This window comes from Passer montanus, unplaced genomic scaffold (genome assembly GCF_014805655.1).
Source record: "Passer montanus isolate IOZ18808 unplaced genomic scaffold, ASM1480565v1 scaffold221, whole genome shotgun sequence".
Classification (NCBI taxonomy): Eukaryota; Metazoa; Chordata; class Aves; order Passeriformes; family Passeridae; genus Passer; species Passer montanus.
The window spans coordinates 354676-380254 of record NW_024366827.1 but is presented as its reverse complement, the minus strand read 5'-3'; the positions used below and the strand labels follow the sequence as shown (position 1 = coordinate 380254).

The 25579-nt window shown below is 40.4% G+C and overlaps 1 protein-coding gene across 1 annotated transcript in view; it reads left to right on the top strand.

Moving 5' to 3' along the window:
* Positions 1 to 6383: 6383 nt before the first annotated feature.
* Positions 6384 to 25579, top strand: part of LOC120502543 (neurotrypsin-like) — a 33452-nt gene continuing 14256 nt past the window's right edge. The window contains 8 exon segments of the mRNA XM_039710051.1: positions 6384 to 6900; positions 6902 to 7019; positions 14611 to 14749; positions 16644 to 16822; positions 18325 to 18475; positions 21129 to 21307; positions 21499 to 21640; positions 22566 to 22771. Of these exon segments, the coding sequence (XP_039565985.1) occupies positions 6709 to 6900; positions 6902 to 7019; positions 14611 to 14749; positions 16644 to 16822; positions 18325 to 18475; positions 21129 to 21307; positions 21499 to 21640; positions 22566 to 22771 (1306 nt within the window). The 5' untranslated portion in view covers positions 6384 to 6708.

The following is a 25579-nucleotide window of genomic DNA, read 5'->3' as shown; positions in this document are numbered from 1 at the left end:
TCATCAATATATTCCCTCCTTAACAGTTACACTTCTCAAATAATTCAAGTAAAACAAAAGGCAATTTGAAATTAGTCCTCATGCTTTCAATACAAACCAATAAATCCCAGTCTCCCGGAGTCAAGTAAGTATAAACTGGTTTTTTGGCTTTCCCTTCAGTAAGTATATGTGTTCCTTTGAAAAAATAATAACAATATTCTTATCCAAAACTATTATGAGAGAAGAGAACAAAGAGAGAATGAAGCCTCCATCTTTCTCAGAAAACCAATTTTTATAAAATAGATAAGATTAAATTTGGGTAATGTTGACCAAGGATCATTGCATATATGTAAGCTCAACACTAAATTAACTCCTGCATCCTCTGAAACTCTGCAGAAAAAAAAAGTCTTTACAGACTCTGTGTGTGTTGCTGTTGGAGGTAGTGTAGCAAATAGCAGAAATTACTCTTCCCACTGCTTCTGATGGGAAGGTGGGACTTGGGTGAGGTGGAAGACAAAAACACAAACCAACCCTGCCTGCCTCACTTTCTGTGGTTTGGGATTTTCACTGCACTTACACTTCACAACAATGAAATGCAGAATTCTGAAACAGGTATTATTAAGAAATGTTTTGAGAAATTTATCTCAGAGCAAAGAGAAGACAAATGCTACCATTCCAGACATAAATCATTGGAGGGAATTACCTGGATTGTTTGTGAGAGAAGAACTTATTTAAACAAGTACATTTCTAAAGCATTGTTTACCTCAGGGAACCTTCTACACATGAATGTCAGAGGAAATTGTAGAAGATCATATATCTCAGCTCTGTGAACCAGTTGTCCTCAATGACAGGGCATGTTTTGTATGAATAAGGTTTAATCCTGCTCTGTGGCAGGCTTACCTAATGTTGACTCATTTGCAAAGCCACCTTCTATATGAAAAAGTGTTCAAAATGTATGTTCTATGACGAATTTATCTTTTTTTTCCACATTTTGCGTCCCTTAAAGGACTGACTCACTTACCAGATCCCACATAGACTCAGGGTAGTCAGGTTTGGAACTGAAGTTCCATTTCTTAGCAAAATTCCACTTAGCTTGTTTGTTAACAAATGTGATTTTCTATATCATTTATTCAAAATATCCTCCTTGGCATATTCTTGCCCCTTTAAATATACTTATTTATAGGCTGGCTACACAGCCTCCCCTTTCACCCAGTTAACAGACTGCAACATATGGGATGCTGCATTTACTTCCCATTGTGAGCATCTGGAGATAAAGCAGCAGCTCCAGTGTATTTCTACAGGCAGGCTGGGGCTCTCCTGCTCTCACACTCCAGTCTCACTCCCCACGCTGCCACATGGCACCGCACACTTGGGACCTGCTGAACGCTCCTTCTGGGAGAGGAGCATGAGGAGTGCTTGGAGGTTGCTCAGGGAAGCAATATCAAAGCAGGCTCAAACCCCACAGCACTGGGAGTGCATGAACAGGCCCATATGCTGGGCCAGTTGCACATTCCATGGACACATCCTGCCTCCAGTGCTCCAAAGTGTTACTCCCTGTACTCCTGTTGCCTGCTTTACACATGCAACAGAAAGTGGTCCCCAGTTTTAAACCTTTCCATTTTAACTGCAGTTACTTCATCGTGTCTGTGGAACCCAGTGTTGAGTACATATACACCTATGTACTGAACTTCTCCAGGAAATCAGCTTTCTTATTGCCTTGTTCCAGGAAAACAGGTTCCTTATGCCGTTATAATACGAACTCGGCTCCTTGCACAAGAATGTACTTAACACTTTAAAAAAGCTTTTCCTGTGATCTCATTACTGTGCACACTGTGTTATGTGTTAATGGAAACCTCATCAATTACCGGCTGTTCAGCTACATCCTGTGCAATGCAGGGTCACCCTATGGAGCTTATATGGAATTATAGACAAAAGGCCTATTCTCTTCCACATAAGCACAAACCCAAATTAATGTTGAGTCAGACTTGGCAGCATTTCAAATTTGTGCTGCCCATGTAGTTAAAAAGAATGACACTAATGAATAAAATTATTTTATAAGAGCACTGACTTACATCCGAAAAATGTTGACTCATTTCAGCACCCATTCCATGGCTCATTTTGCACATGGAAGTCTGCTTTGTGTGAAGCCTTGTTTCCTCTCCTAGTCCTGACTTCAGCCTGGTGTTTGATCTCACCCAGTGCCCACTAGGTCATGTGTACAAGTTTTTCCATTTATTCCAGCACTTGATCTATTTGCCCCAGCCTAGTTAATTATATAAAAGTACAAAATTATTAGCTAGATAGTAAGGAAATAATTTCATTCTTGTGCCTGGCTGTTTGACTACATTTTCTCTGCTTTGTACTTCTTTCCCTGGGGAATTTTTCCCATAGCTCATTGCCTGAAGTCAGCCCTTGGTCTGAGCTGTCCCATCTGTGCTGCTGCTTGACGCTGAAGTGGGCAGGAGAGAATACCTTGGATAGGGCTCTCAGTGGCAGTGAGGCAGGACTGAGTCAGGCCTTTACTTGTCACCAGTATTTTAACTGAATTCCGTCAACAGCTGGAAGTGCTCAGCTTTTCTAAAATCTCTGCTGACAGCACACTGCATGAGTGACTCAAAAATAAAGGTAAGCAGCTTTACTGAACACAGGAAGAGGCTAATCAGTGAATTTTCCTATTGATTTAAATGGCAGCAGAATTAGACTGATTCTCCAGCGGAATTTTAAATGCTGGGTATTAAATGTTTTGAAATGCAGGACTACTATTTTTGAATGGTTAACCCACACATCAGATATTTTCACCTATTCACATGAACCACTCATTGAAAATTAGTCTTCTAATAACCTGTATCCTCACATGATGTAAAATCAGAGCCAGCCACAGGGAAGAACTATCAAGTGCTTTTAGAAAGCTATTGGGATGAAGGAAGCTCTCCAGTAAGTTTCCTTTAAAGCCTTGCTTATTATGAATAACCCACTCTGCTCTGTATTACGTGACTATTTCCATTATTTCCATTTCTTGGGTAACCTAAGGAAGCTATGCATGGAAATATGAAGGGAGCAGGCGGTGTTGAAGTGGTCAGATCCATTCACAACTATGAATTATTTATTATAATTTGTTTTATTAACAGTTTGGTGTTGGGACTATCAAAAATCAATAGAGAAAAAAGCAGCCAACCCTGTGGAATTGTACAGAAACTAAAAGTGGCTGTACAATTTCAACCCATTTCCAGCAGATGATTTCCAGCTGCTGTCATGGAGTTGCCAGTGCACAGCACAGATTCCCCAGCTTTGGTCAGGAGTGTTGGTCTTCGGGACTGCTGTCAAAACAAGCTAAATACCGAGACTAAGTATTGGAGCCATTTCACAAAATGGGGAACAGGCTTCACCTGGAGCCAGTTCATCCACTGTAATGTCATCTTAATGGATTCTTTTCCCTACCAGTCCCACAAGACCATAACAAGCCTTTGCTTTGCTATAAAAATACAGGCCTTGTTAAACACAGATTACTGACTTTAAATCCCCCAGTGCTGCAGCAGGAATTTAACTTGCAGTTTCCAAAGAGTTGTGATTTTTCAGCATTTTTTGCCTTTTTTTCCTGAAAAGCTGGATGCTGTAATTTCAGAACCCAAGTTATATGTAACACCCAGATTGATTTTAAGGTTTCCAAAGAACTACTTGCCTATTTTCCTAACTAAGAAAACATATTTTTGCTTTCCTTTTCATTTGCAGTTCCTTATTCATTTGCATTTCCTTTTTCAAAAGCAGTTGAATTTGTGAATGAGTTTTCAACAGTTTTGTACAGCAGAGAGAACACTTTTTAAGGTGCTAAATGCACTAAGAGTATTTAATATCTGACATCTTTCTAAAGCTATATCAGAGTAATAATCCTCTGTTTCTTGTTTCCAAATATGTGAAGGTAAAGTCCACCCTTAAAGCATAATGCAATTTTTGACCGTTATTTTAAGTGTGAGAGTCCATTTTAAGTCCAAAAGAATCAAAGTTCTCAAAACCACACTCTATAAATGTAACTCTTGCTTTGTCTTTGCTCTTTCCAATAACTGTGGAGTGATTGTGACTACATGTGACAGAGGCAGAAGTCACAGAGATAATGAGCTTCCTAGCAGTGTGATAAAAGCAGTCAAGCAGATCAGAGTGATTCTCTGCAAGGCACCTGTAAGTGCCAGAGCCGCAGGACAAGGTGTGCACATGCTCACACTGTTCACACACCAGAGAAACCTTATGGGGGAGACACTCAGAAATGTTCAAGCCAAGACAGAAGCTGCGAGCAAAGTGCAAAGCATACATCCTGCAAAAAACCCCTCCATCAGCTCCAGGATTCCTTAGGAGAATGCCCCCCTCTTTACAGTGAGTTTACTATCAATGTCTTGAATGGACACCAGACTGAGTCCCTAATTTGTAAACTGTTAAAAAAGCTTTATTTCCTGTTGCATTAACAGACCTCATATCATAGGGAAAGCTCATTTGTAGTTTCTAAAACAAATTAAGGCTCCTTCTACTTATAAGGCCACATCAAAAAGAACAATCATGATAACAATTAAAATCTTCAAGAGTCAGTCTGTACATGGGGATCTTTCCATTAAACATGAACCCTGTCTAGGGAGTGAATCACTATGACACTGCTTTTTTTCTTCTTGATGCTTTTTTGGAATTGTAGTTACTTCCAAACCTTTTTCCCTGAGTAGCCTGCCCTCTTTTCCCCCACCTCCTGCTGAGTACCATTTTGCAAGCTCAAGCACAAATACCTCTACCCAAATAGGTAAAGCAGGTTCATTGCACATGCCACACACCTTGGGGAGGCGAATGCAATCTGAATACACTAATCAAGTGCCAGGCTCAGAGCTTTGCCTGAAGCACTTTGCAAGACTCATCATACTCATTTGTTCTCTTCCCCATGTGCTGATCAGGAGAACCTTTTTTTTTCCAGGCTACACAGGGTTGGAAAAAGAGCTTAGGTCAGAGAAAACGAAATACTGTTATTTGATGCCAAAAAGTGTTTACTAGGCAAAGAAGGAAACCTTAACTAGCTAGGCTGAGCATGCTTTTAACTGGTCCTTCCGAAAGGATAAAAGCAAGCAACTTGTCATGACAGAAACAGAATTTCAGACAATTTAAAAATGGCCATAATGAGTTGCTTTCAGGCTAGTATCTTGTATATAGTCAAATATAGTCAAACACTTTGACAATAAATTAAATTCTTGCCAGTCCTGATGTTTTTTTAAATAATGCATATCCATATCCCCAGAAGAAGTCTCAGTAAGAAAGAACAATCTGTGTGTTTCTGTCCACATAGAAGTGCAACAGACACTGTGATAGCATGGTTTTCATGTTGCTGTAGAAACCCCAGCAGAGTGTGCTTTAACTTTGTGAGTGATTAAAATGCAAACTGTAATGCTGCAATAAAGAATTAACCACAGATAAGCAGAACTAAGACGAACACAGGCAATCCCAAACACCACATTACCTGCTTTCCTTAGCATTGAAGCTCTTTTGTTCTTATAAACAAAAGTTTAAACTGACAAAGTTGCATTTTGCACCTTTTGAACAGTTTGGAGGTTGCTAAAGGAAGGGCACAGTTCACTGGATATATGTGGCGTTCTGCATGGAAAGAGGGTGATTTCTTTTAGACTTTTGTCTCAACAAAAGATAGTGGAAATACTCATGTGCTCACTCAAGAACCAGATTAACACTTTCCAGACAAAAAAATTAGAGAGGAAAAGGGATCTTATGGAGAGGTGAATCAACAGATTCACATTACAAATTGCCAAATAAAGCATATGTGCTCCACGAGGCAGAATTGGACCTCAGGAATGAATGGCATAGATTAAAGCCAGCAGTAAAGTAAAACATAGTAACTAACCCAAGCTAACAACTGAACAATATGAGACAAAGAAGTCATCTGACTGACAGCCATCTCGACGGGACAAGAGATGAAATCAGAGATGATCAGGTCATGCAGACCTCTGCAGTGCTCAGAAATAAGCAGATTACTATTCAGAGCACATGGGACTGGGATAATGCTAAACCCTCCAAGACATTTCACGGTATTTGTTTGCAGCCCCTTTGTTCCCCGCTAACCCGTCTGGGGATCTCTCCATTCCCCTGTACCGCCCTCGACGGCCCTGAGGGCCTCTCGCCCCGAAGCTGCGGGCCCCAGGCCAGGCTCTGTCCCGGCTCCTTCTGCTCTTTGTGAGGCTATCGGAGGTTCGGGGAGAGACAGGCACGGGACAGGGCAGAGAAGGTGGCTGCTGGGGAAGCCCCAAAGCGAGGGGTGTGGTGAGCCTGCGGTAAGACCGCGGGCAGAGCAGAACTCGGAGGGAAGCCGGCGAGGGCGAGGGACGGTACAGGGGTGGTAGCCCCGAGGCTGGCGGGGTGCGGGACGGAGCCCCGGGGCCGGGGGATGCATCCCTCTGTAAACCCCTGTAAACCCCGCCGGGCTGCCCGAGGGGCCGTGCCCGTGGCCGGGCGGGCGCTCCGCTCCGCTCCCCGCGGGCCGCGCTGGGCAAGCTGCGGCAGGTAGGGAGCCCACAGCGCCGGGGCTGCGCCTCTCCGCGCCCCGCTCGCCCTGCCCCCGCGGGCCGGGCAGCCGGGGGCGGGCGGCAGGGGTGTGCGGCGAGGGGGATTAGCGGGACGCCGCGGCCCCGCCTTCCCTCCTCGCATCCCGGGCGCGATGAGAGGAGGAGATGGACCCAAGCCGGCGGGACTGGCACCATGACATTCGCCGGCTTCGTGGTGGCGCTGGTGATAGGGGCGATCCCCGGAGTCCGCGGGCCGGGGCAGGTCTCCGCCAGCCTCTCGGCCGCCCGCGCCCCACAGCCCCCCGCCGGCTGCTCCGCCGGGGGCTTCCCTGCGGCCCAGCGCCCCTGGGCACCGGCACCGCCCGCTCTGCCGCGGCGGGGGGCGNGCGGGCCGGGCGCCGCGAGGCCGCCGCAGCTCCTGCGCCCTGCCCGGCGGCGGCGAGGGACGACCCGGCTGCGCCCCCGGCGCAGGTAAGCGGGGAAAGGGCGAGTGCGAGGCAGGGGGTAGCGGCGGAGCGGAGCGGGAGAGTGCGAGGGGTTGCGGGACGCGGGGGGAGACAGACACTGAGAAAGCCGTGGCCGGGCGGCGGCGTTCTCCCATACCGTACCCGGTTCCCTGTCCCTGGAGGGAACGGGGAACGAGGGGATGGACACCGTCTACCAAAGCGACGGCCAAAACTGTTCGCAGAGGAGAGTTAAACTTGTGCATCAGAGGATGCAGTGCAAATACGAAGGTCCCGCCTGGGTTTATTCCGCCGCTATTCTAATACTGGGTAGGTGAATAGTGTTTCATAGCGGTGCCATAAGCGTTCAGCAGGCTCAGTTTGCCAAGGCTGGCTGGCATTCCTTTTTTGTAACTGGGTTCACTTATCGGGAAAGCATTTGGTCTACAGAAGTGAAGCGGCAGAAAGAGAAACAGAAGGATGCCGGCTCCAAAGATGAACTATTTACACAGTATGACTTTCTGCACCCCCCTCATCTTAGGATAATGGGGTTCCCAAGTTAGTATTGGTGCTCAACAACATCCGTGAGCTGAGCCAAGAGGCTTGTGCTCCCCTCACACACTCCCAGCTGAACTCCCACTGACTTCAGTGGAAGTTTTCAGCATGTAAGGACTGAACAGCAATTTTAGCATCCAGCTCTTGATCAGCTTTACATTTCATCAGTGTTGGCATTAAATAAATTGATGTACAGTCTGGTTTTGAATGACTTCACATTTTCTCCCACATTGCTCTGGTATTATCTTCTACCTAAATAAGAATTGTGTCCTATCTATAGCTATACTAAACATGACCAAGTGTAATTGTTGAAATTAAAATGGAAATTCCCTGCTTCATTGTCCTTCCTTTTACAGCTTTTCTAATCGCACAAAATCAGCAAGGAGGTTGATCATTAATATTACTTTTTTGTTTGTTGTGAAAGCTGACTTTGGGTTGTGAGGGTTTTTAAAAATTAATTGACTTTCAGATGACTGAAAAGGATTCTTATCCTTCTCTTTCAACAGTACCCATAGAAGGTGTGTGAAAAAAAACCTAGTTTGAACAATTATACACATTGGTACAAAATACCCCATTGAAGATGACATGGAGGCACCATGGTCCCTATTGATCATTTACACATCAAAAAATGCAGCTTCCAAAGCTGTGTTCCAAGTCAAATGCACTCCTTCAAGATGACAGAGTCATGTTATGCAGTACAGATGTTTCCCTGGGAATACCAGGCAGCTGTTGGCATGAAGGAGAAAACAGATACCTTTTTTCACACATTAAAAAAACCCCAGAAGACTTCATGCCCTTTAACTGATCTCACTTTCAGAGAGGGTACCACAGTTGCTTCTCTAATTTAGCCCAGCATATTAATAGTTTTTTTTTTTAGAATTCTTCAGTCTGGTTCCCAAAATACTTTATGAGGACTTAGTCTAATATGATAGTGAAGAACACAGCAGTTTATTGCTAAGAACCCAATCTTGCACTTAGTAAAGTAAGTTTCAGAATCCCCTGTAAGTTCAGCATGAAGGGGATTTAAGCAAAAAAACCACTAAAAATACTACATCATTTGGGGTTTAGCCTTGTTTCTCCAGTCTTTTCAGAATGCTGCTTTGTTCCTCCAGAAAAAGGAAATCCAGGCTGGCCCCTGCTTAAGAGGGAAGACACAGCTACTGAACAATAGCCAATACTTTGTAATGGACAGATCATCTGTTCCTCTTGGACTTGGTGGTAAACTCCAGTGGCATCACCAAGGCCAGCATTTGTCTAAGAGCCTCCATGGGGGCAAGATGAAAGAATCAGAGAATTTGTGAGATGGCTGAAGGTGGAACATGGACACAAATCAAACCATTTTTCCAGAAATAAAAGATTACGGTAACATTCCCCCTGAAGTATGTTCCTTTCTTACAAGAGGCAAAAAGATGCCAGTGAGGCAATGTCATGATGTGGTTCTAGCTAGAGAGGGACAGACTGCTCAGAGAGAAACTCACTGCACCTCTTGCTTTAGTACCTGGGCTAAGGAAGCCCATAGCCAATGTTAGGCACCTGCCATAACTAAATACAATACCATATTCAAAGGCTTACCTGTAAATCTCTGGGTTTTTCTAGCTTAAATATTATGACTTATCTGCGAAGTTAATTGGCTAAACTTTGTGCACATGCATATATTAAATTGTTTTATATTTAAACAGTGCAATATTTTTAAGTGCCTTTGCAATTATACTGTACAGTACTAGACTAAAATCAGTTTTACTGTTTAAAATAATAGGTTTTGGTGTTTCATTTCCTTCCTTCTAAAAATATCTGGGTAACATTATTTATTCATGCCTTGAAAGCAAGTAAAAAATACAAATATATATAAATTATCATGATTAGCCAAGGATGCCAGGGAGGACAATAAATGAATATGAGCATACTCTCTACACAGTCCACCAGAATTTAGTGTTTTAGTTGCTGCTAATAACAACTTACCTGTGGTGTACTCAGGTTCCAAGAATGAGGCCTAGCTCAGTACCTGGGAGCAGCTGCTGCCATACAATGTTTGTGAGGCACATAGCCACATGTTGTTCATGCTATGTTGTTCCACATCTAATTTAAGGCACTTTGAATCAGGTGGGTTAATTATTTGCTTTTCTGTTATGAAGAGGGACCAGTACAAAACAGGGCAAGTGCCTTTGTCAGAGGTCAGTGGCAGAACTGGAAATAAAGTGCACATCTCCAGGAAGGCCTGACTTTAGAATCTTTTCATTAAAATTGCTTTTATCAAAACGTGATTCCACTAATGTCAATCAAATAAAGGTTCACTAAACTTTCGTGAGAGAAGAATCAAGCCTCAGGCTCATAATCTAAAGACTAGATTATTATCCCTACCTGTTATACTATAGTCCAACAGTTGATGGAATGACTTTTGGGACTTGTTTTTTTTTTTTTTTAATAGCTTATGACTAGAACTGAAACATGAATGTCCATATTTTCCTTCTAAGAAGCAGCTCCTCTGGAACCATTCTTACCAGAGCTGCACAGGGTGAGACTCCTCATTTTCTCCAGCTCTGCCCACATAAGACAACTGCAGTCCTTCAGAGCCAGTTCCATTGCTCAGTTTCAGTTTAGATTCTCAGAGCCTGAAACCATTGGTTGCTGACATGATGGATCTCAGTGCTGCAGAGGAGCCAACGCAGCACATTACACACTCAGTGTATACAATATTTATGGAAGTTCTAATATAAGAATCCTTGAGTATGCAATACTGCTACTGATCCTCAAGACAATTCTAAAAAGTAGTTCTGCTGGAGGCCCCCTTTTTCAAGGTTAAAATACTTGGAGAAAATAATTGTAATTTTAGACTAAGAGCAGTGCTCAGGAAAGTGATAGACAACAGCATTCATTGATCACAGTGAGCACCATGCATACTTTTGCTAAAGTTAACAGGATTAATTTATTTGATTTTAGTCAGGCCTGATCCTGGAAGGGAAGTTTTACCTGTGCTGCGTGCAGCTTTTTACAAGTACCTCATACAAACCAGTGAATTAGTTTTATTGTGAAACTGGGATAGACTCTTTTATATGTATTATGGATCATCCCCATGTATTCTAAATACTACAAGTACCAGCGTGATCCCATGGGATATAGAGCATGTATCCATGGGAAACCCTCACACTTGATGTCAGTTTGGACTAACCTAATTGACTCCAAGACAGCAGAGATGAATTGTCAGTGCAGGGCCTTTCTGTAGCACTATTCCACATTGGAACACCTTGAACATTAGGGCACAAATAAAAATATGTTGTTTTTACAGATTTCCAAAATTGAAATTACTTATTTTGCTTTGCTTTAAATCTGCCATTTCAGAGCACAATGCACCAGGGTGAAAGGCACAGGCAATTAATTTTTACTTCTGATTCCTATTTTCTCATCCTACATTTACAGTGAAATTGCAAACCTTTGGACAGTTGTTTACCAAGAAACTATGGCACACCTTTAGCCAACATCATAAGCACTACTACTGCAGCACTAACACATACAGCAGAAGTGGAAATGATTCCTCTCCTATTTGCAATTTGGCTACACAGTAACAATCCTCATTCCCAGTGAAACATAAAATATAAAACAGGGTTTGAAGTTTCCCAGCAACTCCACACAAGAGAATGTATAAGAAAAGAGGCCAAGCACAACAGTGCAATTCCTTTGAAGCTCTTCTGCTTTTCCGAGTTAATTAAAAGTTGTCTGGGTGGTTTTCCTCTCCCTGTTTTCCTGAGTGTCTCATCTTCAGCCTACGTGGCAGGTGTTCTGGAGCAAGTCTCAGCAGCACCCACTGGATACCCTTACTTCCTTGCATTTGCAAGTATAACTTAATCTCCTTTCAACAGTGATAGCAGATAGGAAAGACTCTGACTTGGGCAGATACCAGGGCAAGTAAAATTACCAGACTGTAGGTAAACAACAGGAATTGACCATCAGTAACCTCAGCTGAAACAAAACTACAGTAAATGCATAGATACTTTCTGAGTATTTATACTCATTTTTATAATTGAAGGAGTTTCTGTCAAGACAGCAGATTGTATTTTTTAATAACGGCTGAATTAAGTCTGTCCTAAGACCGCAGTATATGTCTGGAGCTGTCTCATAGGTCTGCTTTGTGTCCTGTACTCTTGTTTCTAACTACTGTGGGGTCATGCCACCTCTCCTCATCCTCCCTCTTCCTAAGCAGTGCTGAGGAGGGCAGATCCATGGGCAGGATCCTGGTCCTGCTGTTCCCTGTTGTTGAGCTTTGTGTTGAGGCAGGGTAGGTTTGACAAGCAGAGGTCTGACACCATATTGAACTGGTGGAGAGCAGAAAGAGTAGGTACTACTGCATTAGCTCTACTCCCAATAGGTTTAGTTTTCTTCAGCAACTAAAAGAGCTGAAAAATTATAGCTTAAAAATCTGAGGTGCTACTATACCTCTGAGTCCAGAAACCTAGAGCTTCCAGTGCATACACTTAAACCAGACATGTTTGGTAAGAGGGAATGCAGACGCTCCCCTGCAGAGTTGTTGTGCTCCAGGGGCAGCACAGAGGAAGCCCGAGACACGTGTTTGGGTGCTTGAGGTGTTATATTGGAGCAGCAGTACACTTAACCAGTCAAAATAAGAATTCACCTGTATCCTTTCAAACAAGCTAAATATTAGGTTTTTTGCTTCCTATGAAGTGAAAAAGTCTTTCCTGGCAATTTACAATGCAAACACTGACTAGCTTGCAATTAAAATATTAACACATAAAGAGATAGTTGGTAATACAGCATAAACACACATGACGGCAGATCATGGTGTTATCCTGCAATTCTCTAGGATCAATGTACACAGGAAACACAGAGCTGTGTTTCATCATGAAGAAAGAGTTTTATATATTGGAAAGAAAATTAAGCTACTGTAATGAAAGTCTTGATGCTGAGGTTCTGTTTTAAGAGGTATCACTATTGTAACTAATGTATCTCTTGATCTGGTAATATAACTACCAGGTGTCTGAACACCACAACATTTTGAGTAAACAACAGAGAAATAATTTTCTCATTAGTACCTTTGATATGTTTGCTACATAATTATGACTTGGTCATATGACAGAGGCAGATACGTACTTCAAAGTACATATACATTATATTTGGTTACCTCTATTAAATGGCAGGTTTAATATTAGCTACATGTAAAAATAGGCTGTCTTTTTATTTCTTTCTAGATTAACTTACCAGGTGAAAATCAAGAATATTTAAAATTGATTACAAAATTACCTTTAGCAATCCTCTTGTGTGTTTTGCTGTGTGTATATGACTAAGTTCTTCCACCACTGTCACTGGGAAATCTGTTAATACAGAAAGAGGAGTGAGCCAAATTCTGCCATTGAGACTTTAGAAGAAAATGTTATTCTTCAAGTACTCCCTTATTCAAATATTTGAATAGAAACATTATGTAATGTGTACTCAGGAAGCACTGTATTGATTTCAGTAGGTGTCATGCAGCACTAAAATAAACTTATTTTTGGAGATGACATCTTCAAACTCGCTTTCTGGTATGTCAGGAATCACTTTGCTATGAATGCAGTTGATGTTTCAAGTGAAAATAATAGTCTATACAAAAGTCTGGTGAAGAGCAGAAATAAACAGAATTCCAAACTCTGTCTGTCTGTGACACCTACAGAAAAACACAAAGAGAAAAATTTTAAAGACAGATAAATGATGTGCAACATGTCTACAGTGTAGTTATATTTGACTCAGTAATAACCCTCTCTCAGGAATGATAGCTCACTCTGTAACATAAGTCAAAGAAATCTTGTTGGTAATTTACTTGCACAGTAAGTTACTGCTGAGAAGGTAAATAGGAGGCAAAAGGAACACACCAAGACAAACATGAGGTTAATTAATCCCTTGAGTTATTTGGCAGTTGTTTGGTTTTGTGGTTTTATAAAATACACAGAACTAAAGCCAGGACAGAAGCTGAGAAGAAAAAGTGGATCTACCTATTATTATTATTATTATTTACACAAAGATGAACACAGACACAGTGAAATGCAGGCACAAACACTGACTATCTTCATCCCATTGCTAAACTCCTGCAAACTGGATGATAGTGTAGCTTCTAAGTAGATCACAGAGCAGAAGCAGATGGATTAACTGGGATTTCAGGCAATACAAATTCATATAGCTGGGCTGTGTTTGATAATTTAACAGATATGTTTCTTGTTGAATTACTGCTCTGTCATGATTTTTTCTGTTTCTGTGTAGTTATCCCTATGACCAGCTTTTTCCCACCTTTGCCAAGGGCACTTGGCTACCTTCAACAGTACATGAATCAGACATCTCAAGTAAAACTACTGTAATACAAAAATTCAAAATATGCTCATTTTCTTAGATTTCTGTGCTCTGTAGCTCTCAAGAAGCACTTTTTCCCCTCCCCACTTCTTTCACACAATTCCTTATGGTTTTTAGCTTGCTTTGTCTGAGAGTTTGGTAAAGACCTCTCATGAATTAATAGAACTACATGCAGTGTTTTTCTGTCTGAGAAAAGTATGAACAAATGCATTCTTTGGCTAAAATAAACTGCTGTCATCTATGACATGCATAATGTAACATGGGTCAGAGCAAAAGCTATGCAGTCCATGTGGTTATTTTCTGATTCCCTTAAGATCCATGGAATTTTGTGAAAGATAAAAGTATAGCATATTTTATACAAATATATATACACATACAGACACACTGTATGTATATATATATATATATATATATATACATACATATATATGTTTTGCTCATTTGGGTAGAGGAAATCACATTTCAATAATTATGTGTGTATAAATACTTCGTTAGGTCTTTAAGTTATAGCATCAGAAGGATCAGAAATATGATGCAGTTTCAGTATGGGGAGAATAATGCTTTCCTCATGTACAAAAAGGGTTCTCTTAATTTGTGTATCATTGTATGAGAATGTTAGGTGTGCCAGAATGTTTCTTGGAAACAACTCAGTATCCATGAAACAAGAACTCAGGGAAAATGAGGTTCAGAGCCTTTGTGTGGGATGCATTAACTGAGCAATAGAGTATCTTGGAGGTGTAATTGTTTTATTTTCAATTTTTGGTAACTAGGGTCAGTGAGACTCCGGGGAGGCAAGAATGAGTTTGAAGGTACAGTGGAGGTTTATTTCAATGGAATCTGGGGAACAATCTGTGGGAGCCATTGGGACAATAATGATGCAACAGTTGTATGTCGACAGCTTGCACTTGGGTAAGTTTCAGCTCGAGTAAAAATCGATCTACTCATTTTCATGATGTTTCAGTGTAAAGTTGAAAATCCTGAGGGCTTTTTGTGTTTGATGATTGCTTTTTCTGTTTGAAAGTGTTTGAAGGCTAAAGTTGTTCTTCCCAGAATACTTTGCTGGCTTCAGCCGCATTACACGTCAAAGAGGAAATCAGTATTTCCTCAGAAAGCTAAAGTTAGGACCTGCACAGGAGCAGACTGTGGCAAATGCTTTGCTTTCAAAGTGAAATGTGTGAACGGGGCAACAAGCTTCAACAAACTGCTCTACTGGACATCTGGGAGATGCCCACAGGGACAGAATTGCATGGTCCGATCCTGATTGCACATATCTAAGTGTCAATTAACAGCTCCAGTGAGGTTATTGAATCTATAACAATGTCAATGTGGCCAGGATTAGACTCTACATGGGCTCCTCATCACAGGAAAATTCCTAATTCTCAGGGGCAAGGCGTTATCCTAGTAATCACCCATTGTAGTATGGCAAGTGACACCTGGAACTCATCCTACATTTTTGGCAAATGGCAACACTTCAGAGCTACAGCCATAGTGGGCAGGCTGAAAAATCCCTGCTCTGTCCTCGCTGACCACTGCTTCCCACTGCTGCCAGAATGGAGTTAATCAACAGCACCCTTTAGCATAATTTGGCTGCCTTTATTGACTTCCTAACATTTCTTTCACTCATATACCAAAGCACAGGTTTTGCTCGCTACAAGTAGTAAGGGGCTTTTATAGCAGACTTGCACTGTGACATTCCTAATGATTAATCCACTTTTTAAGACTGCTAGCCAGAACTAAATCTAAGCTGGTTTATAATGTTCAATACTAATCTGGACACACCATGCCAACTTATAGAAATATAAGGATTAGATGAGATAAAAGTTCAGCCATCTGGAGGCTGTGATTTTGCTTATGACTTCAGCTGTCTACGTGCAGTGGCTCCTTCCCTCATTTTCATGTGAGTCCTATCTGCTTTCTATACCCTGAACATTTCAGCTGAACGAGGCTGCTGTTAGCAAAAGTAGTTCAGCAATACGGGTGAATGGTTTTGTCTTTTCAACAGAAATGGCTCAAAGCTGAACCCAGGCCAAAAAGCCCCAAGCAAACAGTAGCTAAAACTTTGAGCTGTCTTGAATGTTTCACAGAAATTTGGGTCTCTGTACCACCAGGTGAACTCATGAGGTATTATTGGTGCTTTTCAGGTGCTCCATCTATCTGTTCTTTGATATTACCATATCTGGGCTTTGTTTTAACTTCATTGTGCTTTGCAAGGAAGAGAATATGGCTCCATAAGCGTTGCTGTAGATTCAGCATGAGAAGGGAAGAGAATTGTTTATAAAATGTTCTGGGTGGATGGGAATGGCTGAATTGAGAAAAATGGGTGGGGGCCTGATCTGATGGGGTGTGAGGGGGTTGCACTGCCCCCTCATCACAGCCACCATACAAGGCATTTATGAGCCGAGCATGGTATGTCTTCATGGAGTAAAGGACAGAATAAAGAAGAAAGACCTGGTGGCATTACCCCTCCTGGAACTGGAACTGCAGTGGGCTGGTACTATAGATTCACCTATGGACTGTGGAGTCTGTGTTGATTTCCGTAGTTAAGAACCGGGAGAGCAGGAATGTAGCTGGCTCTGCAGCAACACAATCACTGTACTAAAATATCCCACAACAAAATGGTGAGAACTGGGTCACATCTGTTACTTTTCTTTGTGCAGAAGACAATGGTGAAACTGTATGAAAATGTGATTAATTTACACTACTGAAGAAAGCCCTTTCTTTTCTACTCCAAGATTTATATTTGAGAAAATGTTGCCACTTCCCTTCCTCCAACTCTGACGCCCTATCCTGATTATTTTTACAGAGAAAAAGGTACAGCAAAACATATACCCTTTTCTGGATTAGGCCTTATTCCTGTTTTCTGGAGTGAAGTGCGTTGTCGTGGTGATGAAGAAAATATACTGGTGTGTGAAAAAGACACCTGGCAAGATGGGACATGTCCTCAAAAAATGGCAGCTGCTGTCACATGTAGCTCCTCCCTGGGTAAAAAAAATACATATGTTTTTATCAAGTCCTTGTTTTATTTCAGTAGAAGTTGTAATAACTCCAATAATTAAATTAGAAAAAGTGTTAAGATTTCTTGGAACAGATTATACAGATTGAATAATTGCATCATTCATGGCTCCAAATACCTCAAGCAGCACCTAGCTTAACAACTTTTTGCCTTTCCATAATTAAAAACAAATTGTTTCTCTCAGATGTAGGTTGTGAGAAAGAGTAAAGTAGCAAGAATCTCTGTCTGTAAAATGAGGACTTTTCCCTCCTTTTTTTAAAAATGTCACTTAGGAAAACAAGTATCATTAATGTTTTTAAGATATTTGATATTATTTTAATCAATATGCTAACTAAATGGGCAGGCATGCCATCAGATTTAAGATAGTGCTGCGCCGAGTGGAGCTGGGCTGGCAGTGCTGGGGATCTGGCACTGCCAGTCTCTTCAGCTGAAATGAAAACATGTGGCTGCAGCCAGTTCTGTGCTGCCTTTCTTCTCCTACTAATGGTTTTAAGTGGCTTTTCAAAGAAAATTTTGGCCTTAGAAAACTCTTGAGTAGAGGGAAGGGAGAATCTTTTTAAGCTAGGAGACAAATTAAACAATGAAAATGAGAGTTTTTGCCTAAAGAAACTGAAAATTAGAAATGCTTTCACATTTTTCAGGTTCTATTTCAAATAGCCTTTTAAAATATTTATACCCCCCTCCCCCCCATATCAGTGACATTCTAATATGAAATTGGAGAAATGACCTCAGTATTGTTGGGGTTTTTTTTTATTTATTTTTTTTTAATAACCAAGAATGAAATAGTGGCATTAATTGGTTGGAGATTTACATAAATACTAATCAAACTTAAATAATTGGGATATTAGATATGGTGGAATTTTAAAATAACCTTGTTCATATTACAGCAATTATGGGGTTTTAGATGGCTTTAAACTTTTTCCATTGTTATAGATTTATTTAGCAGTAATGCTTTCAAGACAGTTTCTTGGTACACCAGAAGAGAGCTACTGATTTTAAAAGACTGGAAGCAAGCAGGGAACAATACTTGCACAATTCAACTGGGACTCCACTGCTCAAAGAGATTTCAAAGAGATTTCACTGTTCTGACTGCATTTTCGAATGGAACGAGAAAACCCAAGGATTCATTTCTGTGTCCATCACTTAATTTTTACCTCTTACCTCAGATTTCACCCGATTTTGCTCTTGTCGAAAAGTAGCTCTACTGACTGATTGAGTATTTGGCCTTACAGCAATAAGTGCCTGTGAATGCTGTGATACTTAGGTAATTCAAGATCAGTATGGTTACTTGTATGTATAAGCTTTTTCAGCTACTGCAAGTGGAGCATAAAGGAACTCACTTTACTTTCAGGTTTTCCATCTAGTAGAAAAAAGAAAATGAGGATCTTGAGTAATGTCAGAGAAACCATTAAGCCATCTTCCTCCCTCTTTACTATCAGAATGATATTTTAGGAGCTGTTTTTTCTCCCAGGCCCTGTCTTCACTCCGATCCGGCTGGCTGGTGGGAGCAATGCCCATGAAGGAAGAGTGGAAGTCTACCATGGTGGCCAGTGGGGCACAGTCTGTGATGACCAATGGGATGATGCAGATGCTGAAGTTGTCTGTCGGCAGCTCGGCCTTGGGTTTGTTTTTCTATGTTTGCTATTCCAGCAGCAAAGCAGGAAAGTTATCAGACCCTTAGCTGAAGCTAGGAGAGGCGTAATTGGCAAAAAAAAAGCTTCTTTAAAATCATAATGATATACTTTGGAGCAGTAACCAAGTTTACTTTTAGAAGATTCAGATACAGTGACATTAATTTCAATTCCCTGGAACCAGTTTTCAGTGTCATATGTCATATGATAGGGTGAATTTTGTCTGGCCAGACAGATAAAGAATGTCTCAGAATAAATGTTGACTTTATAGTGAAAACTCACTATAATTCCTGTAAAGTTTCAATCCAAACCACCTGTAGGTGAAGACATTTTTAACTGTTCAAATCCTTACAATCCATTTTACTGCAGTCTGACAGCCTCCTGGCTTTGGCACCAGAACTCTGCTTAGTCAGGAAGGGTATGTTTCTTGGCATGCTTGTGAGAATCTCTCCAGATTTGTTTAAAACACGCATCTCTGAAGATTGTAATTTGCATATACTGAGCTAGAGACCTGTTTGAAGTTTTGACAGTTAACCCTTGTCAGTCGTTCGGTCTGAACTAAGTATGGTCCAAAATACAGCTACAGCAGCAGAACAGGATTTTCTTGATTCACTTTCTTAACAGCCAGGGGGGATTTTGATACCCCACGGAAGATAAGTATTGGTATTTGCAGAAAAATGCTGCAGAGGTGGGAGACTAAGAGGGAAACTGCTGGACCAGAGAGGAAGGAGATAAGGACATTTGGGATGGAAGGCCAGGAGGGTTGAAGAGGGAAAGAACTAGGAGCAAGAAGCAGAGAAGATGCTGGGTTCTATCCCATGCAGAAGAAGGGGATTATGTCTGAGGCACACTGGAGAGAACTAAGCAGGTAAATGCAGAGGAGACTGGAACAGAAATTGCCTGCTCAAGCCTGCTGGAACTACAATGAAGTTAAAGAAGTGGTATTGAAGGTACAAAGTTCTGTGGCGTTAATTGGTGATTCCCAGAGTGTACTTGAATTGTAACTGAGGCCTTGGGCTACCCATGCCACACAAGTCAGCTCAGAAGGATGAGAACTGTGGACTAGTTAAAAATATTGTACATCTCCCGCTGAGCCAACATAGGAACCAATGTGCTTCTCTGACATCAATTTTTTTTCCCCCAGCTTATGTTGTATTTCTATATTCCTGTACATTTTCAATTGGGAATACCTAATGGAAAGTCTATCTTCTTGCAGGCTTTTCTTGCTTTTGAATTGGGCTGCTATTAATAGGTTTGGGGAGTTACAAAGCCCTGCTTTGCATTTCTGTATACTAATGACAAGTGTAATGCTCTTAGTCTGCCTCCTTCCTGACGACACTCAAATTTTTATTACTAACATTTAATCATCACACCTGCACAAACTGATGCTTCTAATTTGATTTGTTTTTCTCAGTAAATCAACTGTATTAAGATGGTGCTAAAACTGCTAAGTCTTTTTGAAATATGTATAGAGATTTACAGAATTTCTCAAGTAAGCAAGATGTTATAACAAACATGCTAATTAATATGAAGTGAAATCAACTTACCAGCAGTGGCAGTAGACCAGTCCTGAAGTACTAAAAATAATCCAAATTTGCATACTGTTAATCCATCTGGAAACATGCCAGAAACTGTAAAAGTAAAGCTTCTCAGTAAGTAGCTTCCCACACCCCTTCAACTTTTCTGTAGCACTCCTGCAAAACTCCAGAATATGAAGCTACCATTAATAGGTGGAAAATAATGGTATTTGGTTTCCTAAAGAATTTTTGCTTGACAGAAATTCCCCTGGTTATAATGATGGGATGTGTTGTCTCTGCCTAACTCCAGAGACTCTTACTGGAATATGGTATACATTATAAAAGCATTCAGAGCAGTCCATCATTATCTCTGATTTCAGCCATCTGCTTAATGAATAAGGATTGTTTCCTTAATATTTTCTATACATTTCTGCTGGCATTTTTATCAGATACAGTGGAAAAACAAGATGTTTTTTTAGTTAATTTAAACTAATGCTTTAGATAGGTAAATCATTACAGTTCAAACTTTAGACATTTCAATCTTGCCATTTCAAACTAGACTGGATATAGGAACAGAGAAAACATTGAGTGGAAAGAAACCAAACCATGGCAAACATTTATATATGAAAGACATGATATTTTAAATAGAATTGGAAAAATCCTGATAGATGATAAAGGGTTAAACACTGCATAATTTCTGTAATTTTAAAACAATGGAGTGTTTTCAATAAACGTATTTTTTGTGCTCAAAATCCATTCTGCTGATAGAGAATATACCCCATACAAGGCCAGTCATTGGTCTGCTTCCTGTTCTTATTTCTATTGCTGATGGGTGATATGACACTTCTCAAGTCACTTAAGATCTCTTTGCTGTGGTTTTCATAGGACTGAATAGGGAACAATCACATTTATCTGGGTATTTGAGGACAACAGGTGAAAGTCACTTTAGAAATATATATTGGATTATTTTTACTATATATAGATATTAAATGAGTATTAAAATTAGAATCCTCATACCCAAGCTGTTAATCTGTAATCTCTCCTAGGAAAGTTGAAAGTCAAAGGCACAGGAAAGTAAAATCTTCAGCTTGCTTTCTTCTGACTGGGTGTTTCTTGCATTTCTACAGGGGTGTTGCCAAGGCATGGAGCCAGGCTTACTTTGGAGAAGGCTCTGGCCCCGTGCTGCTGGATGAAGTACAGTGTACAGGAAATGAACTCTCAATAGAACAGTGCCCAAAAAGCTCCTGGCGAGAACACAACTGTGGCCACAAAGAAGATGCTGGCGTTTCCTGCACACCTCTCACAGGTATTCCAGTCCTCAATCATCACAGGAAAAAAAAAAGGGACAAAGGCAGAGTTCACAGCTCTGGAAAAAACTGGAAGTTTGCAGAAGCACAAACCCAAAGCAGATGCAGTAGAGGCAATGATTTTGTTTAGAACACCAATGAGATGTAAGAAACGCTGACCCCTGTTTTTGTTTCCCCTGGTACGGCACAGATGGTGCACTGCGGCTCGCAGGCGGGAAGGGCAGCCACGAGGGCCGCCTGGAGGTCTATCACACAGGCCAGTGGGGCACGGTCTGTGACGACGGCTGGACGGAGCTGAACACGCAGGTGGTTTGCTGGCAGCTGGGATTTAAGTAAGATTACTTGATATTGGATATCTGACACTGTGACTTCAGCATGATGACAAACACTTACATGAACCCTACATGGACCCTCTTTTAAGAGTCTGCTTTTTAATATTAGCTGAGTGCTTCAAAGAAACAAGTTAAAATTCATTAAAGCCTGATTTCCTCAGTTTTACAGAGGTATGTAGGCCTTAGTTTGGGTAGAAAAACCTTCAACAAGTGTGATTTAGCAGCCTTTATTCACTGAGTTCCTTCCAATACTCTTTTTTACTGAGATCAATGCATGTGCTATAGGGAAGAACCGATTTTGATTTCTATTTTCCCTATAAAAGGTTGCTTCTTCTAAATCTTTGCTCGTTGTACAGTCATTAATGAGAGAAATTTCCAAAGTGTAAGTACTTCTGCACTACCTCAGAAGATCCCACAGCCTGACCCTGGAACAGTTATTATTGAAAAGCATTTTAGAAAAATCCCATTTGTTTTATGGTTCAATCTTCCCTACTTTTTCTACTGATCTCTGGCAACAAAGATACACTCTCAGTAGGTGACTGTTTTCTTGCCTTCAAACTGTAACAGCTGACATTCAAAAAAGGATTTTGTCTCAGACTGTGACATTTAAGTGAATACAGAATACTAAGAACATGCTTAAAGCCTCAGAGTCATTGAGCCAGCCATATGCTTGGTTGGAGAGCAGCCTTAATCAAAGGCATTACATTCTTAAGTTTGTACAATGTAAGAGTAATTCTTTAAAAAAAAAACATTACTGAAGAGGCAGCATATGGTGCTCTCATTGAATTTAATGCTAACTGAACCTGTTTACAGAGAATACTTGAGAAATCTTTATTTCCTCAGGAATATCACTTTCTTTTCTCATGCTTAATTATCATGTGTCCTCTGATCACTGTGGACCAAAACACCTCTCTGTGTTGTGCAGGTATGGAAAAAGTGCAGGTATGGAAAAAGAGAGCTACACAGAAGGAAGCTCTGGGCCCATCTGGTTGGATGATGTGATCTGCTCTGGGAAGGAGACAAACCTTCTGCAGTGCTCACGGCGGGAGTGGGGGAAGCATGACTGCAACCATCAGGAGGATGTCAGACTCATCTGCCACCCAGAAAACGACAGCCACAAGCGCTCACTTGGTGAGGAAGTTCTTTGCTAATGTCACAGTATGAGTATTGCTGTGGATACAGATCCAACCAAAGTACAGGATAATTAAGGATTCTCAAAATCCTAGTATTTGTCAGATAGGTGCAAAGAAAGAACAGGAAGGGGAAAAAAACTAAGTTTTCTCCTGAAGATCAGAGGAAGTAGTCAAGTTTTGTTTAGAATGTAAGCATCCAGAACACTAAACCTCAACCCAGATTTGCAAGGTAACAAAGTTACATTCCAGAGATGCTGTTGTGTCAGTCTCCACTAGATTTTGAACCTATTCAGCACTTTCTGATGGTTTACCTAATTTTACTTGGCGCTTCTCAACCTCCAAGTAATGCTTGGTGTCAAATGCTGGAGACATACCTGAGTACTGAGGAATGCAAATCAATAGCACATCCTCCTACAGCTTTGCATTCAGACAATCCAAAACAAGGGACGTGGAGAAGATGGGAAGTTCAGAAATAACAAGAAGGCAGGGGGAGAAGCATGAATTATTTCTGTGTTAGTATTGCCTATCATTTCTATTGTGTCTAGGTGAATGTGCCCCACTCACTGACCAGGACAGAATGATACTACAAACCCAGATAAAAGAGCTAGTTCCAATGTCAAAGGCCTACAGACTTGTATGAAAATAAAGAGAATAAAAAGACTGATAAGAAATGATAGAAAAATACCAATTACACAGTGATAAAAATATAAACACAATAAAATAGAAACAAATAAATTTCAAAGATTCCTAAATCCACATGCAGATAATTAAACAATAATTCTTGCTATGAGATATGTGCAGTAGAAACTACAGGGGAAGAATGGGTTGCACAGCAATTCTGAAAAAGTTTCATTTTTAAAATTTGCTACATGTGTAGCTTGTCAGTATGTAGCCTTTTAGAAAATTGCTGCGAATGCCGTTTAGCTTACCAAAGACTATTTCAGTTGAATTTGACATTGGTATTATATGCCTGTTTCCTTGAAATCACAGACTGAAGGTTTATCCCACAAACTACAACATGATTTTACTGCACAATGTTGCTACTTGCTATAACAACATTCAGCACTTCCACATGTACTTTTTGAGTCTCTCCCTCTTTACAGGCTTATTCTATATAGCCCTCTCACCATCCAGTGACTGTTTTGTGTTGCAGTACATATATCAAATCCTATTTGTTAGAAAGAATTTTCTCAAACCAAAAATAACAGGAATTCAATCCATGACTGCTGTCTTTACAGATGCAAACCATCTGTGCCACTTTGCTCAAGTTCCTATAAAATATCTCTGCTGAAGGAGTCTGGTTCAGTTAAATACATCCATATGGTAATATTCTCACATTCCCACTACCAGAATGCTATATTAATTTTGTGCTCATAAAAATATGTATATATGTGTTTTCGAAACCACAAGAAGACGAGATAACAATAAAATATTACCTAAACAATAAATAAATAACAAAAAAATATTAGTCATAGTCCATGCCTCTATTTGGTTAATAGAAGTGTAATTCTCACCTAAGTTGTATTCTTCCAGAACATTTCAGTTCAACAAGAAAATAAGAGTTTATCTGACATTTTTGAGGAGATTTCTGATTGGAAAGTGGACAAAGCCGTGTTACCATTTACTTCCCAGCATTTGAAAAAGCATTTTTTTCCCATAAGGATAAAATCAGTGGGAAAAAAAAAGAGAAATTAGCAGATGATAGGACTTAAAGAAACACAGATATTATGAAGCACTGAAAAGGAGGTATCCTACAATAATGACATTTGTTCGGTAAGATCATGACAGCGTAAGTAAACAGAATGCTGGTGAAGCTAATCCATGTAACTGCCCAGGCAGTATGAATTCCAACACAACATGCTTTATATTACATTGCAAGCAAACATACTTGGATTTTATCTTGAAGTATTTCCCCATTCATTTAATGACTTAGGCCAGATTTAACTAGCACTGACCAGATTCCTGTTTGCTATGCAGAAGTTAAATTTGAATTAAATATCAAATGCAGCTATCTCAAAATACAGCAGCTATCTCAAAAGCATTAAGAGTGAAATTAAGTAATTCCTCATCCTCACATATTTAGAAAAGATTGGGAACAGATTAGAAGAATAAGGAAGAGTCTTTTTCATTATTCTAAAAAGCAACTGTCATGAGTACATTAAAGATTATAAAGTATGCTATACAAAAAGATTGAGAAGGTGATCCTCCCTTGAACAAGACAAAGAGGCCACAGAGGAATTCATAACTGTTTTAAGGGTATTTGCATTGCTTGCAGGCTATAGAGGCATTTTAGAGTAAGTAAGAATTAAGCATGTACTTTGCCTAATTAGTCAATACTTAACTAGAGACCAAGCACTGCAGAAACCATGATCAGCTAAGTCTGACCAATCCACATAAGGGAAATTTCATATTATGAATGTATCTGAATAAACAATCATTTTAAATTGCTAGAAAAATAATGTAGAATAACATGCTGCAGAACAATATGCATAGTGATAAGGAAGAGTTGAAGTTCAACAGAATGCTGCACTATTTTTGCTAAGACAGTGGTTAGAAGGAGCAGCAGCAACCAGTTTGTGAATGGATTTATGGACTGAGATACAGTTATATTCACCCATAAAGTGTCTGTAAGGAAAATCTGTCCAGCTTTATGGGTATTGTATCAAAGGTATCTCAGGTATTTTCTACCATTTGGGTAGAACTGTGGTCTATTTCTGAACTATGTCACATATTGGCTTGGAATTAAGGAATCAGCTGAAGAGTAAAGTATGGTAGTATTTAGTATTTGTCTTGTAATTTGTAAAAA